We start from the raw sequence: 13,923 nt of genomic DNA, 5'->3' as shown, positions 1-13,923 counted from the left end.
TGAATTAGCTCCAAGAGTTTTGGCCCCAGCTTGCAGTCCCAGTTTCAGTCTGTTCCTGCAGTTCTGGGTATCAGCTCTCCTGTGCCCTTTGGCTGGGCAGCACAGGGCCTCCAGGGAGGAGACATACAGGTGACATGCCTGGGCTGAAGAGGTGCACATAGCCCTGGGTGGGGAACAGTGCTGCTGGCACCGCACGCCCCTGCCCAGACCCTCTGGTGCTTCTGCACAGAGCATCATCTTGAACATGCTCAGTCCCCCTTCCCTCAATTAGCACCATCAGGAAGACTCAGATGCAAATAAAGAGTGAAGGTGGCCCAGGAAGCTTCAAGGCCCAGGGATCAGAAACAACAGGGACTGCCCACTAACTGCAAGGCACAGCACCTATCTGCCTTTCCTAACACAAGGAAAGAAGGAAGTGGTCTTTTGACTTACCTATTTTATTTTATAAAATAAACCTTACTGGACTTGCACTTGAGTAAGGACAGCGAGTTTCCCCTGTACAGATTAATCTACTTCCACATATTCTACTCAGCATGGAGTAGTTTTATTGCTCACATACATAATTCAGAAGCATACTGAAAGGGCAAAACCTACATTCCATGCTCAGACATCCAGCAAACAGTTAATAAAACCCATTCTAGTATGGTTTAGAATTTATGTGAAGTAAGAGTAAAGCCTGACCTGTTTCCAATAGCTACAAAATTACTCCAGGGAAGATAAAGGTGTGATTCCTTTTAAATGTAGCTATTTTCTGTCCAAGGAAAAAGTCCTACGCATCAGTTCTTCCTTCCAGAGAAAGCAACAGCCAACCCACACACTCCTCTGCTGTGGATTGCTCAGTACTTTGTTCCACAGCAATCTGTAGGAGAAACTCAACCCTCCTGTTAAATGCTTGGGGCTCAAATTTTTAATTCTGTAGAACAGATCTCTAAGGCACATGAGAAATTTGAGCTCATTCCTAACAGTCTATCAGCATTCAGGCTATTACAGGTACAAGCAAAACAGCAGCTTTGAGGGAGAAAACAGTTCTGTTATAACCAGAATTCTTACAGACACTTTTGTATTTTCATGTTTAATGAAGAGATCTTTCTTTTATCTCCTACAAAGTTTTCCACCAAGGGCTTTCCAAGCATTGTATAAAGGCAGGTAATGATTCACATCATTAACACTCCCATTTTACAAACAGGAAATTGAAGCCTCCAGAGAAAATCATATGAATAGCTAAATACAGAAAATCCAAGTCCCCCCAAAAAAGAAATGGAATCAAAGCCTCCTGGCAAAAGTCCCCTTTCCAACTACCTTTATTTAGTTGCTGTGCAGCTTTTTTTTCCTTTTTTTTTTCCTTTAGAAAAACCCAACCAGTCAAATGAGAGAACAGCAAGGAGATTGCAAGCTTTGACATACTTACTTCTACACTGCTGGCATTAGTACAAAAATAAAGATTTTTATTAACTAGTTTACAAAAATAAATTCTATTGAGTCCCAGAGGATATCAATGGGAGGTTTACTTGACTTTGGAAGATAAAGCCTGTTTGAAACGTCTCTTTAGATCTTGCATGTTGGGAGATTTGGGCCGAGGGATGATGGATGACCGCCTCCTGTCCGTGCTGCCGGCATGCTGTAGTTTGCTGACCTCCTTGCAAAGGTACTGGAAGACATCACAGACACCTTGGGAGTCCTCACTGGTGGAGATTTCCAAGAACAGGCTGCCCAGTTCATCTGCCAGCTGTAGTCCCTCTTTTGCCTGTACTTGCCTGGCGTGGAGGAGGTCTGCTTTGTTCCCCACAATAATGATGGGAGTCCTGGCATCGGGGTGCACCTTGCGAATGTGCTGGTAGAGAGGCTGGACAGACTGGTAGCTGCTGTAGTCTGTGATGGAGTAGACCAGCAGGAAGCCCTCTGCCCACTTCACACACCGGGACAGGGAGTCCAGCACCTGCACACAGTCCTCCTGCACCTGCGGTACAACAGAGAGCACAGATTCGGCACTGGGTCATGAGAGTATGAAGACCAAGCACAGCACCATCAAACGGGTCCAAAGGGAAGCCTGAGCTCTGTCTCAGGTGATCAAGTCTCGGCATGCAGGAAATTTGGGCTCAAAAGCTGAGCCTTTGGGTAGCAGAGGAGAACCGATTGATCCAAAACATCTCCGTACCTGAATGCATCCCGGCGTGTCTTGGATCTGCACGGCAACGTGGTCCCCGTCCAGATGTACGAGCCGGGAGTAGAGGTTGCCTGTGGAGCAGAGAGCCGTGAGCCCGGACGGATGCGGGGCCCCGCCGCGCCCGGCCCCGCCGCGCCCCGCCCGCCTCACCTGTGTTGGGCTCGTAGTCGCCGATGAAGCGCTTGGTCAGGAACCGCACGATCATGGCTGAAACACAGAGCGCCGCGTTAGTTGGGACGGACGGACGGACAGACGGGGGAAGAGGACGGGCAGGGGAAGAGGACGGGCATCCCCGCACTCACCGCTCTTGCCGACGCCGCGGGCACCCAGCACGGCCAGGCGGACCTGGGCGCCAGGCGGCCCCGGAGGGCACTCGGCGATGGGCGCCAGCAGGAAGGGCTGGGACATGCTCGGCAGGCGCATGGGAGAGGCGGCTCGGCGGCCGGAGGGCTCCTACGGCTCCGCTCGGCTCGGCGGCGCCGAGCGGATTTTAAAGGCCCCGGCGGCGGCTCCGCCCTGGGGCCGCCCCGCTGCCGCTGCACCGCCCCCCGCCGTACCGCCCTCTCCGCTCGAGTTACCCACCCGGCTTCTACCTCCTCCTCTTTCTCTCATCCTCCCCACTCCCTGGGCGTGGAGTGGTCCGGGCGGGCACAGCCCAGGGGTCTGGCGGACAGCCTCGGCAGGCCGTGCAACCTGCGTCCCACGGCAGGGGCGAGCATCCTGCCGGGCATCCCCCCCGCCCGAGGAAGACAGGCAAATGCACCACCCTCTCAGCAGTGAGGGACTCCAGTCTTGAAAGAAAGGAAATGATTATTTTACCTCATACTATTTTGTTTCTATACCCGAACATATCCTTCTACAGCCAATGTTGAAAACTCAGCTTGTGGATCAAACAACAGCCAGCCCTGAAACCTAAGTGGTCTTGATTGGGCCCTTTGGGTTTTTGAAGTAGAAAAGTTTTGGAGAAGAATGGTGCTCCACCACGGGCAGTCCTATTTAAGGACAGCCTCAGACCTGCAAGCAGCTGTGCAGATGTTTCAGTGTCTACAAACCATTGCCCTGGCTCCTGCTTCTGCTCTGTGCTGCCCTGCAACTGTGTGAGTACTTAAAAGATAAATAATCCATTCAGAGGCTGCTTTCATTTTTATCAGGGAGATAGCACATGCCAGCAGGATACAACATGGAAAAGGACAGTGGATGGTACTCAAATGGACTGATCTCATGGCACAGAGGGATGGAGTTACCGTGAGAGCTGCAGATGGCTTGGACAGCCCAACTGACCCTGGATGTTCACACACAGGCAGCTGAGTTAAGACAATCCTAATTACATCAGTTAAAGTAGTACCTGCAGAAAAGCATAGTGGAAGAAGCACTGTTGATTATTTGTGCTACTTTAGTGCCCAAGAACCCTTATGGGTTTCTTTTCACTTCCAAAAACTATTGCCCCTGAAGTTTCTACTTTACTCCCAATCAGGCCAGCAAGCTCTTTTCTTTTGGGAAAGAAGACTTCTCTTGTATCACTAAAAGCTTTTGGTTTCCAGAGGTTCCCGCTATTGTCACCTCCCCCTAGTGTCAGGGCATCGCTTGTCTTTGACCTCACTCACAGAGCCAGCAGCAGCTATTTTTATACACTTCTTTACAAAAGAGCTATCAGAGTACATTCAGTGTGCCCCTGAAAGAATGCTACTGAAACAAGTCCGTTCCAAGCAGAAGATTCCCAGGTGCTGAGCTGTGAAAGCAGCATTGAACAACTGTCCTCAAACCTTGAAGGAGCTGCCTCTTTCTCCTGTACAACTCAAGCTGCCTTGCCTGCTGCTGGGAGCACCCCCAAAGAGAAAGTGGGGGTGGTCAAGCAGAGAGATAATGTTGCCCAAGCCCAGGCAGGACACCCTGTGAAGGAATTAACGTGCAGGATGTGATGGACTGTGTCTCTATCAACACCTACCCAGGTACAACAGGAGCAGCTCAGTAAATTGAAGCATTTGGGGCCCAGATTAGCTGTCCCCATGCTTCAGACTAAGCACCCCTGGCATGTGTGAGGCTCCAGGCTATTCCAAGGGGCCTTTCTCTGCTCTGTAGGCCCAACTTGGAAGTGCCAGGCTGTACTTTTTTAACCTCCTCTGTGGATGGCCAATCCCACTATCCCTATGGCCCATCACGATGCCCTTTCCCTCAGCAACACTGCTCAGTGCCAGGTATGCCATAGTGGTGCCTGACACATCCCCCTGTTCCAAGCTCTGGCAACATTCAACAGCAGTACTTTTGGGGGGAGAGTAGATGGCTTGTTCCTGTGATGGTGGCATGGAGAAGATCCTGAGAACATCTGGAGCTTCTTTTTTTATTATTTTTCTGAGTTCCTAAGCTGTATGGGTGCTGCTGGTGGGAGCAATGTTCCTACCCCATGCAGCCTCTGTACTGACCATGGTTCCTCCTCCCACTTCCCAGTCCTGCCTTTTCACTGACCCTCCCTGCCTGATACTGCCTACACAGTGCTCAGGAAACCTCAAATCCTGCTGTTGCCAATAGGCTAAAAAAGATGAAGCTGACAGCTCAGAAGGCAGCTTCCTTGCCGCTTCTCTCGGCGATAACAGGAGATTTTGCCAGGGGTAAAGGTTTGTGGCTGCAAAGGAGCCTCAGAACAGGACTGCAGAGAACTGGTTACAGCTCATGGGTTTAGTGTGTAAAACCCTTCCAGAGCAAGTCAAAACTGGTGACCCCAAACCCTGTAAGGAACATGCTTCATGTTTCAGCTCAGGACTGGAGATGTCTCTACAGGCAGTTCTTCAGCTTTTCCCAATTCACAGATCTCCCTCTTTCGTCAGGATTGTGCAAAAACAGGGCAGCCAAACACACAGGAAGCAAACTTCAGCAGCTGAGATCAGTTACTGAGATCTGTTAAGTGTCTGGGCTGTGAAACTTCAGATGAGTGTGGAAAACCCCCACTTCACTAAGTGCAACAAACAGGCTACAACTTCGTTTATTTGTCCTCTTTCCAAACATTAAAAACAAACAAACAAAAAAGATTATTTTCTTCCTGTACAAACCCAGATTCATTTTCAGTCATTTCTGGGAATCCTGACCAAGAAAACCTTCCCAACCTCACTTCCCAGCCCAGAGGGCTTCCAAATATGCATTTACAACCAACTACCACTGGCATAGTGACCTTAAAAACACTTTTTCTAAATGAATTGAATAGTGTTGCAATGCAGTGTCTCTGGGAGCACAGCTCTTAAACAAGACCACTGTAATGCTGCCCAGTCTTAGTATTCCAATTTGTTGAAAGTTCAAAAAGTTTAGAACTGTGCCCCACTTATGATGTTAATAATTTCATCATGCTGCTACAGCTAATCCGCCGTGATTTCGACAAATGAGTACTAACCGAACATAGAACCAAAATAGCCTAGACATGCATGCATGAGAAGCAAATTTAAAATGCCATCACCAGTCTGTATCCAATAGCCTCCCACTTAATTCCTACAAAGCCTAGTGGAAAATGATGCTTATCTTGTAGGGCAAATACCACTTTTAAATGGCTGTGGAAACTGACAAAGAGGTTGATAAAGCACACAAATCTTGCTGCTCCAAGAAAAGCCCCTTGACCATAAAAGCCAAGTGCATATGGTGCACAGCTCTACTGTCATGGAGCAGCCTGCTAAGGGGCATGCTCCTCCAAGTCACTTCCAAAGTCATTCCACATATACAGCCTGCTGCATCTTCTGAGATGGGAGCTTAAGAGGACTTCAAACATAGCAATCTGCTCACTGGAACTTGGAAACTCCAGCCCATCCAACCTAAAGCCCTTCACCCTTAAATACCAGCCCAAGCCAGACTGAATTCAAGGTCTGAAACCTACATTCCATGGGAATGGGAACACCCACCATCGAGAGTTAGGTAAAAGCAAACCTCATCTCTGTGTTCCCTACTCCCACGCTTACAAGCTGCCCTGCAATTCACTGTTCAGCAATGCTCAGCAGTGTACACCTACAAACAGCTTGAGATCACTTGCTGCTCTACTACTTCTCTCTGTCTACACGTAGACATTAGTTTTACATCACTTACTGAGGTAGCTGAGCAATGCCTGACATGACATTTCAAGGTAAACTATTATTTACCTATAACTACAAAACAAGCCTGAGACTGTGCGTTTTCAAGGCTAACCAAGCAGGTTCCCTTCAGCAGTCTCTAGAAGGCTACACACTGCTTCAAGCAAAGCTCACTAAACCAGCACTGGTTAGTAAACAGTCAGCTGAAGATCTTCTTCCATTTAAGAACTGCACAGGTGGCAGTGGGCTTTTGTGAGACATGAGTAAATCGGGATGAGAGGAATTCACTGCAACATTCAACAGGCATGCAATAAACATATAAAATGAACGTGTTTAGTAGCTATACCAGCCAATTACAATGTTAAAAATCAAAATACAAAGGCTGGCAGTTTTGGAATGAAAACCTTGTTTCTAAACTACCACTATTTTGTAAGGTTTATTGGCATGGGGATGCTGTAAACATTATTTTGCAAGTTACACTGGTGGAAGAACAAAATTTGCCTACAGACATTTCCCTAGAGGTTGTTTTCAAAAATTGTTTCAACAATTCCTCAGTATTCATGAGGCCCCTTAGCCAAAACCTTGCATGAATGAAATCTGAAACACCTTATCTCTTTTCCTACCAAAAAAACCCAGAAAACCCAAGCCGTTAAGTAGCACTGGGTGATTCTTGATACAAGTTCTTAGTCTGCTGGTGAAACAGTCCATGGCCCCTCATAATAGCTCATGATCATTACTAAGCACTAGCAAGTTTCAGTGTTCCTAGCATTTATCATCTATAGAAATTATTAAATTCGTCAGCAAAAGCTGCAGATGATTTAAATGACTAAGCATCATGGTAAATGCAAGCTAAATAAATAAACTTCAATAAAAGAAGGTTTCTAAAGCATCTGTTCAAACAAAAAAGCCCCAAACCCAACTAAATGAATCAGTCACAATCACATACACTTGTCCAAAACCATATCTTTAGTTTATTTTTTAAACATACATTATGCCATGAATTCATAAGGAATTGGCTCCAGCAGCTCTGGATCCTTGCCATTAGTTCTCACGAAGTGTGCTTCTCTTGGTGGAGCAGGCTGTAAACAGAAAAATAAAAAATGAAAACTCATGACATTACAGCTCAAAAGCATTTTTTCAGAAAATAACAATTTGTCAACCATTTAGTGCCTTATTATGTAAACATTACAGTGATTTTACCATTCCTAGTCTCATAAATTTCATTCAAAGAGTAGCAGTAAGAAAATGATCTGCCAGAAAATGTTGCTCTTGCTGCTAAAGATGCTTTACTCTCTCTGCAGCTCACCAACCCAATGAACACGGAGTGATGCATCCCTGCAGCTCCAGAAGCAATAGCCATTACCTCTTCTCTGAAGTCTGGTTATTAATTATTTCCTTCAAGGCTCACATTAGAACCTATTGCAACTGAAAAGTCACCAAAACCCAAGACTCTACTGACCCTAAAACCATCCAGAGCTGCTGCTGCAGACAAGCAACAACACAGGAAGTAGCCAAGCCTTTGTTCAGAGCTACAACTACAATTTTCATCTGGCACAGAACAGTGCTCAGGCACCAAACATCCCAGACAGCCCAAATGCCCATGCACTGCATGAGGCCACTACTCCAAGAATGCAGTCATCTCCTGCTCAAGGACTGTGACCTCAACAGAAACATTACCTGACGTTTCAGTTGAACCCAAATGCCTTTTTCTTTTGCTTCCTTTTTCTTCCTTTCATTTTCCTTCACACGCTGCAGAAAGCTGTCTCTGCTCTTGGAATGTTTAATATGCTCTATACGCACATTAATTCTCTTGGCCAGAATCTTGCCCCTAAGAAAGGCAAGCAGTTTTTAATCTTCACTTGAAAAAAGGTCACATTAAATCAAGATTTACAGACCTTACAGAACTAACTCCATAAGTTCAATTACAGATCATTTTTGGGCAATACGTCAAAACACAGCTGCAGATGCATCAGATATAACTTACATATAACTAAAAGCTTATTATTATATAACAAGGTAATATATAACAATGTGCTGACAATTTCAGATTAAAATTGTGGAGAATACATAGTTTTAGCCTCTTAGCAGACAAACAAGTAATTTTATAACAAATGCACAGCAATCAGGCTCCTGGAACCAAAAAAACCCCCAACTTGTCTTTTTTTGACTCAATTGTACAAAATTCAGCTGTATACACCTACATACTAGTATTTAAAAAGGGCTTCGATGCCAGCACACTGGCTGTGTGAAGCCCTGCTAGGTAATGTGACTTTAGGTGTTAAGAGAAACAAAAAATGTTTCCTCTGACAGGATCCAAGTCAAATGAGCATCATTTGCTTGGGTTATAAAAAGGAAATACACTTTACCCACCTTGAATGACCAATCAAGACAAGAACTGTCTAACTGGTAAAGTGAAAGGAGGGTGCAATCACAGTTCAACGTTCTCAAATACCAAGTTTCAATACATAGAATTTCATTACTTACTTAACCTGCTTGTTAACAATAATGCCCACAGCGTGCTGAGTAACATTATACACCCTTCCAGTCTTGCCATGGTAACACTTGTGGGGCATGCCTTTTTGAACAGTACCCATGCCCTGTTAAGAAGCAAAAAGAAAAGGGGGGAAAAAAAAAGGAGTGGGAGGGGAAAAAGGGTTTTTCTTTAAGAAGTAACTTAAAGTATACATTTCAAATTATTTGAGATTTATTACAAAATATTCCCATTTTACCCCAAAGCTGGAATTTATTGCCATGCATTTTGCATCTGTAGACTACCAAATTTTGCTACATCAGTTCTGGTAGCTTTCAGTGTCGGTGAAATGACAGATCACTTTGCTTCCAAGACAAGCAAGCAATCACAAGAGACATTCATCATCAAGCTCCAGCGCGTGAGGAAGTGTCAATTCTGAACAATACGTTCTCCAATTAAACAACAAACCAGCAAAATTAAACTCCACCTTCCGTGTGACTGCTACAAGAACATGGCATTCCAAATGAAACCAAAGGATTCAACCAAATAGGAATCCTTGATGAAAGGCTTTCACATTCACTGCAACTCAGTTGTGAAAGTACAGTTGACTTAAAAAAAGTCCTAATATATGCCAAGTGATGGGAAATGCTGCTTCACTTTCCCCCCCTTTATTAATATATATGATGTATCCTCCCATTTATTTCTTGATTTTGAGTTTTAGGATAACTTTGCAATCACTTATGAACCACCCCACCACAAATCATGGCTCATAACAAGAGTATCAACTAAGTGACAGCTGAGGCTCCTAGGAAAGCTGTGCCAGTAGCCAGCTCAAATATTGGCTATGGCATACTTCCCTTTTGCAGCTGAACACACCAAAACAAAGCACATCCATATTATATGTATCTACAAAACCCCACATACACCAGCATGTGACACTGGCTCGGTAGCACTGTCGTTCCAATACTGCTCCCTAAGTGAGCAGCAGGCACTTGTGTTGTTGGCACATGTGACCCAAACAACAAGAGCCCACCCCAAGGAGCTGGAGACTGTTCAGGACCACACTGCTTCAGCTTTTAGTCACACAGCACTGCAGAAAGTACCTTGATATCAACTATGTCACCCTTCTTGTAGATCCGCATATAGGTAGCCAGAGGGACCACTCCTGTTAAGAGATACAAATTTGGATACTTAGGAAGCCTGGAATTTCACACACACATTAAAAGGATGAGGGACACAGATCATGCATATGATACAGTTTTCCTAAATACCTCAAAAATCAAACCATGCTTTTTTAAAGCAGTAATTACACACTTCAAATTTTTTAAATGACCAGCTAAAGAAAAATCAGATTTGTTTTCCGAATGCCAAGATTGAAGAGACATTAAACTGTTTAATATATCAATATAAATGTAACTGCTTATTGATCAGAGGAAAAACCCCTCTATGTTTTAAGTAACTGCTGAAATACTTTCCTCACCTTCAAATTAATTTTCAAGCACTGACAGATTTAGCACTGTGGCTACTGTGAAACAACCAGAATATCAAAGCATTTGTAGTAAGAGCTCAGAGCTCTGTGTATAGTTCTACAGTTTTTAGCCCAAGTTGTCAGAAATCCCTTGGCACAAGCCTTTGTTTCACAGCCCATCCCCAGGGAGTGCAGCTGTCCATCAGGGCAGTCAGTGGATGCAGTGCTGGTACTGCCAGGGACACTCACCATGCTTACGGAAGGGCCTGGAGAACATGTAACGCGTTCCCCTCCTCTTTCCCTTTGTGTTCGTCATTTTGGCTGGTTACTGTAAAAAATTAAGGCAAATTATTCACAACTATCAGTTCACTCACCACAAAGCTGATGGAATTTTCAAGTATTTCAGATTAATGGACTCTTTAAGCCTATTCAGAATGACACTGCTTCAGTTCAAGCAATTAGGCATCCAAAGAAATCAGAGCTTATAGGACCACAGCTTAACTCAGGTTAGAATGGATGCCAGCAAGGTACTCAGTTTAACTCCTGCTTACAGCAAGGTCTACTGAGGTCAAGCCAAGCTACTCAAGAATTTTTTCCACTCAGGTCTTGAAACTTGACTGGAGAAAGTTCTTGAGTAGGATCAAAGAATATACAGCATTAGAAGAGACCCGCAAGGACCAACTCTGTCGAGAACACCTGAAGAGTCACAAAATGTAACTGAGAGCATTGTTCAGAAGATTATTGAACTCTCTAGGGCTGGTGCTGACCAGCTTCCCCAGGGAGCCCATTCCAGTGCCCAACCACCCTTGGAGTGAAAAACCAAACCCTAATACCCAAATTAAAACCTTCCCTGACACATCTTCATGCCACTTCCTCGGGTCCCATCTCTGGTCACCACAAAGACCAGTGACTGCCCCTCCACTTCCACTCATGCAGTAGCAATGAGGAGCAGCTGCTCCTTGTATTACTTTCCCCCAAGACCTTACTGCATAGCCTTCCTAGGGAGCATATTTGGAGGCCTGGCTATTGCCATTAACATTCCCCTTATATCCAGTCTGAGCTTCTCCAGACTTCAGCTGGTTGTTCCATGCTTCCACAGGCCCTTGCCAGGCACCAGGATACATCCTCTCGCTATGCGGTGTCCCTCGATGACACCTGACCCTGTCCCGTTCCCTAAGCCCCTCGCCCCTCCTTACAAGGCACCCATAACGCAGGATCCCCACCACAACATTCACAGGAAGGCTCACATGCTCCGCAAGCCTACGCGGCCATCCCGGCATTGTCGGCCCCGAGGAGCCGCCCCTGTGCCGCCTTCCCTGCCCCGACATCCCGCCGGGGTGGCCGGGCCTGCCGCCACGTGCTGCAGCGCTGCTGCTCCGCACCGGCACCCACCGCGGGCCTCGGCGGCCCCTGCCTCCCTCAGCACCCCCATTCCTCCCTCCCTCCCTCAGCACCCCCCACCCGCCCGCCCGCCCCGCACAATCCACCCGGCACCGCAACCCACGGCCTCCTGGCTCCCCCACTCCCCGCCCTAGGAAGGCCGTGGTGCTCCCATCAGAGCCGGCGGTCCCCCGCCCGCCCCCACCGGCAGCAGGAGCCCTCCGGCCACGTCCCCGCTCCGTGTCCCCGCCACCCCGCGTCCCCAGCGCGTCCCGCGGAGCGGCGGAGGGGCGCGGGCGCTCACCGTGCGTGCGCACAAAATGGCGCCCCGGCTCCAAAGGAAGGGGGCGGTTCCGCGCCCGCCCTTAACAGCGGGGCCTCGGCGGGGCTGCCCGCGCCGCGCCTGACGGGAAGGGGACGGCCTGAGGGGTAGCGAGCCCCGGGATGCTGATCCTGAAAAACGGCAGCGGCACAAGGCTGATCCTGTGGCTAAAGCAGGGAGTAACGCCGCGGGTTTCAGGGCTGTGCATGTGTTTTCATGGCAACGGGCAGAAAGCGATGCACAGGAAGTTCCAGCTGAACGTGAGGAAGAGCTTGTTTCCTGTGCGGTGACCGCGCACTGGAACAGAACGCCCAGAGAGGTTGTGAAGCCTCCCTCACTGGAGATATTAAAGAACTGTCCGGACGCAATCCTGCGCCATGTGCTGTGGCACGGCCCTGCTGGAGCAGGTAGTCTGGACCAGATGCCCCTTCCAGCCTGAGGCACCCTGTGACTCTTTGAGATGGGGGTGGGAGAGGTCTGGCAGCGCGGGTGTCGGGAGCAGGCAAGACGAGCGAGATGTCTGTCAGGGATCCCGAGGAGCGAGTCCTGCGGTGAGCAGCTGGCCCGCCATCCTTAAGTAAACAAGTTTGGAAATGTAGAACATAAGCAGCCACCAGGGTGTTTTACGACATGAAAGTAGTGCGCCAGCATTTAAATTGGCAGTGTGAGGCTGCCGGCGCTGCTGTGTGTCAGTCACGGCTGCCCGACCGGAGATCCCGCATTCCCGGGCAGGGAAGCGGGCTGGGAGAAGCATACTAACAACCAAATGCGAAGAGGCTGCGCAGGTTTGGGTTTTCTTAGTATTGTAATGAGGTTTTTCGTAGTATGATGCCATAATCTTCAGTTTGTATGGCAGAGATTTCCACCAGAAAAGTAAAGCCCGGATTCTCCACGAAGAGCCCTTCCAGTGCCACAGGTTGCATGGGCTGCGAGAAGGAAGGGAGTGGTGAGCAGGTTCCCGAGCCGGCAGTGACTCGCTCTGTTTGTGCATCTCCGGTATCGGAGCAGACGGGAATCACCTTGAGAATCACTGATTGCAGTGAGTCAAGAGAGGGCCTCCTTCCCCCAGGCTAAACATGCAGGGACGGTTCAAAACTTGTCTTTGTTGAGGAGTTGCCCTACTGCAAAATTCTTGTTTTGAATGAACGAAGCACTTATTTAATTTAGGGGAGGAATGATTACTTAAAGTGGGGTATAAAATCCTTCTTGATCCTCTGACTAACCTCACGGTTCTACTGATATTGTCTTGCAAAACTCAAGCCTTTTCAATCATCACTTTGAAGCAAGTTTATGGATCACAAGAATAAATATAGAGGATTAAATTCACTATCATGTTCTGCTTCCAGGGCTGCCTGGCAGGACGTGTTCTAACAGACAGGCCCTGTCTCCACATGAAACCTCTTGGAGTAAAGTGTTATATTTAGAAAAATGTGTCTGTACTCCATCCCTTCACCATGAAAAATCTAGAATTTACAGCACTTGATATCTATGCAGAGAAAAATCTATATAATTTAATATGCATTCAGCCTACATGCCATGAAACTTTTCCAAGCATGAGGATCATTACAAGTCTGAACAGCTCTTTGGTGAGAAAGTGCATTGACAACAGATTTCAGAGAGGATATCAAGCAAAGTAAAGACAGGAATCCAAATCCTAAAAGGCATTATTGGGTAAAGGAAGCTAGGCATTTGCAGTGAGTGAGCTGAATGCCTTAATCTTACCAGTGATTTACATGGAGGACATATCTCCACATCCACCTGGAAGGAACAGGGAAGAAACACCACATGTTCAAACCCATGTCCACAAACAGAACACGTATGGAAACACGTATGGAAAGTGTCATTCATAAGGGAGTGGTAACTGGGAACTTACTTGAACTCTGCTCTGTTTGTGGCCAAGTAACACATTGAGAATTTGCTACATGTTTTTTCCTGAATAAATCACATGAGAGGTTTATTCAAATTTCTGTAATGTTTTTTATTCATAAATTTACCTGTATTAGCACATTCCCAGGATCCTTCTTTAGCTCCATGTTTCAAAGAAACAGTCATGTTTCACAGTTTGTCTCCATTGAA

The 13,923-nt window shown here is 46.9% G+C and overlaps 2 protein-coding genes and 2 non-coding genes across 5 annotated transcripts; all 4 read right to left on the bottom strand.

The window, feature by feature from the left end:
- Window positions 1–522: 522 nt before the first annotated feature.
- RASL11A (RAS like family 11 member A) lies at window positions 523–2,611 on the bottom strand. The gene is made up of 4 exons (XM_066544857.1): window positions 2,467–2,611; window positions 2,315–2,371; window positions 2,156–2,235; window positions 523–1,957 (listed from the first exon to the last, which is right to left on the bottom strand). The coding sequence occupies exons 1-4, from the start codon at window positions 2,585–2,587 to the stop codon at window positions 1,505–1,507; spliced, it is 711 nt and encodes a 236-aa protein (XP_066400954.1). The 5' UTR covers window positions 2,588–2,611; the 3' UTR covers window positions 523–1,504.
- A 4,539-nt stretch (window positions 2,612–7,150) lies between these two features.
- Window positions 7,151–11,883, bottom strand: RPL21 (ribosomal protein L21). 2 transcript variants are annotated; one of them, XM_066544858.1, is made up of 6 exons: window positions 11,830–11,883; window positions 10,395–10,473; window positions 9,781–9,842; window positions 8,692–8,804; window positions 7,885–8,035; window positions 7,151–7,286 (listed from the first exon to the last, which is right to left on the bottom strand). In XM_066544858.1, exons 2-6 carry the CDS (start codon window positions 10,459–10,461, stop codon window positions 7,197–7,199), a joined length of 483 nt encoding a protein of 160 aa, XP_066400955.1. In that variant the 5' UTR covers window positions 10,462–10,473; window positions 11,830–11,883; the 3' UTR covers window positions 7,151–7,196. The 2 variants fall into 2 exon arrangements, with proteins under 2 accessions (XP_066400955.1, XP_066400956.1); XM_066544859.1 differs by lacking the exon at window positions 11,830–11,883 and adding an exon at window positions 11,731–11,749.
- On the bottom strand, window positions 8,500–8,632 carry LOC136553837 (small nucleolar RNA SNORA27). Its single transcript, XR_010783238.1, has one exon. It is a non-coding gene; the product is annotated as a small nucleolar RNA SNORA27 (small nucleolar RNA).
- LOC136553825 (small nucleolar RNA SNORD102) lies at window positions 9,008–9,088 on the bottom strand. The gene has a single exon (XR_010783226.1). It is a non-coding gene; the product is annotated as a small nucleolar RNA SNORD102 (small nucleolar RNA).
- Window positions 11,884–13,923: the final 2,040 nt, after the last annotated feature.

The sequence above is a fragment of the Molothrus aeneus genome, chromosome 2, assembly GCF_037042795.1.
Source record: "Molothrus aeneus isolate 106 chromosome 2, BPBGC_Maene_1.0, whole genome shotgun sequence".
NCBI classification, from domain to species: Eukaryota; Metazoa; Chordata; class Aves; order Passeriformes; family Icteridae; genus Molothrus; species Molothrus aeneus.
Note: the sequence above shows the minus strand (reverse complement) of the source record. Positions and strands in the feature narration are given on the sequence as shown.

Excerpts from the sequence above, each read along its gene's own strand:
- RASL11A (XM_066544857.1), bottom strand. The coding sequence starts at position 2,587 with ATGCGCCTGCCGAGCATGTCCCAGCCCTTCCTGCTGGCGCCCATCGCC. Across the intron at positions 2,372-2,466 it reads CCGCGGCGTCGGCAAGAGCG|CCATGATCGTGCGGTTCCTG; the intron begins GTGAGTGCGGGG and ends TCTGTGTTTCAG. Across the intron at positions 1,958-2,155 it reads ACACGCCGGGATGCATTCAG|GTGCAGGAGGACTGTGTGCA; the intron begins GTACGGAGATGT and ends GTTGTACCGCAG.
- RPL21 (XM_066544858.1), bottom strand. The coding sequence starts at position 10,461 with ATGACGAACACAAAGGGAAAGAGGAGGGGAACGCGTTACATGTTCTCC. Across the intron at positions 8,805-9,780 it reads GTGACATAGTTGATATCAAG|GGCATGGGTACTGTTCAAAA; the intron begins GTACTTTCTGCA and ends GCTTCTTAACAG. Across the intron at positions 8,036-8,691 it reads ATTGTTAACAAGCAGGTTAA|GGGCAAGATTCTGGCCAAGA; the intron begins GTAAGTAATGAA and ends TGCCTTTCTTAG.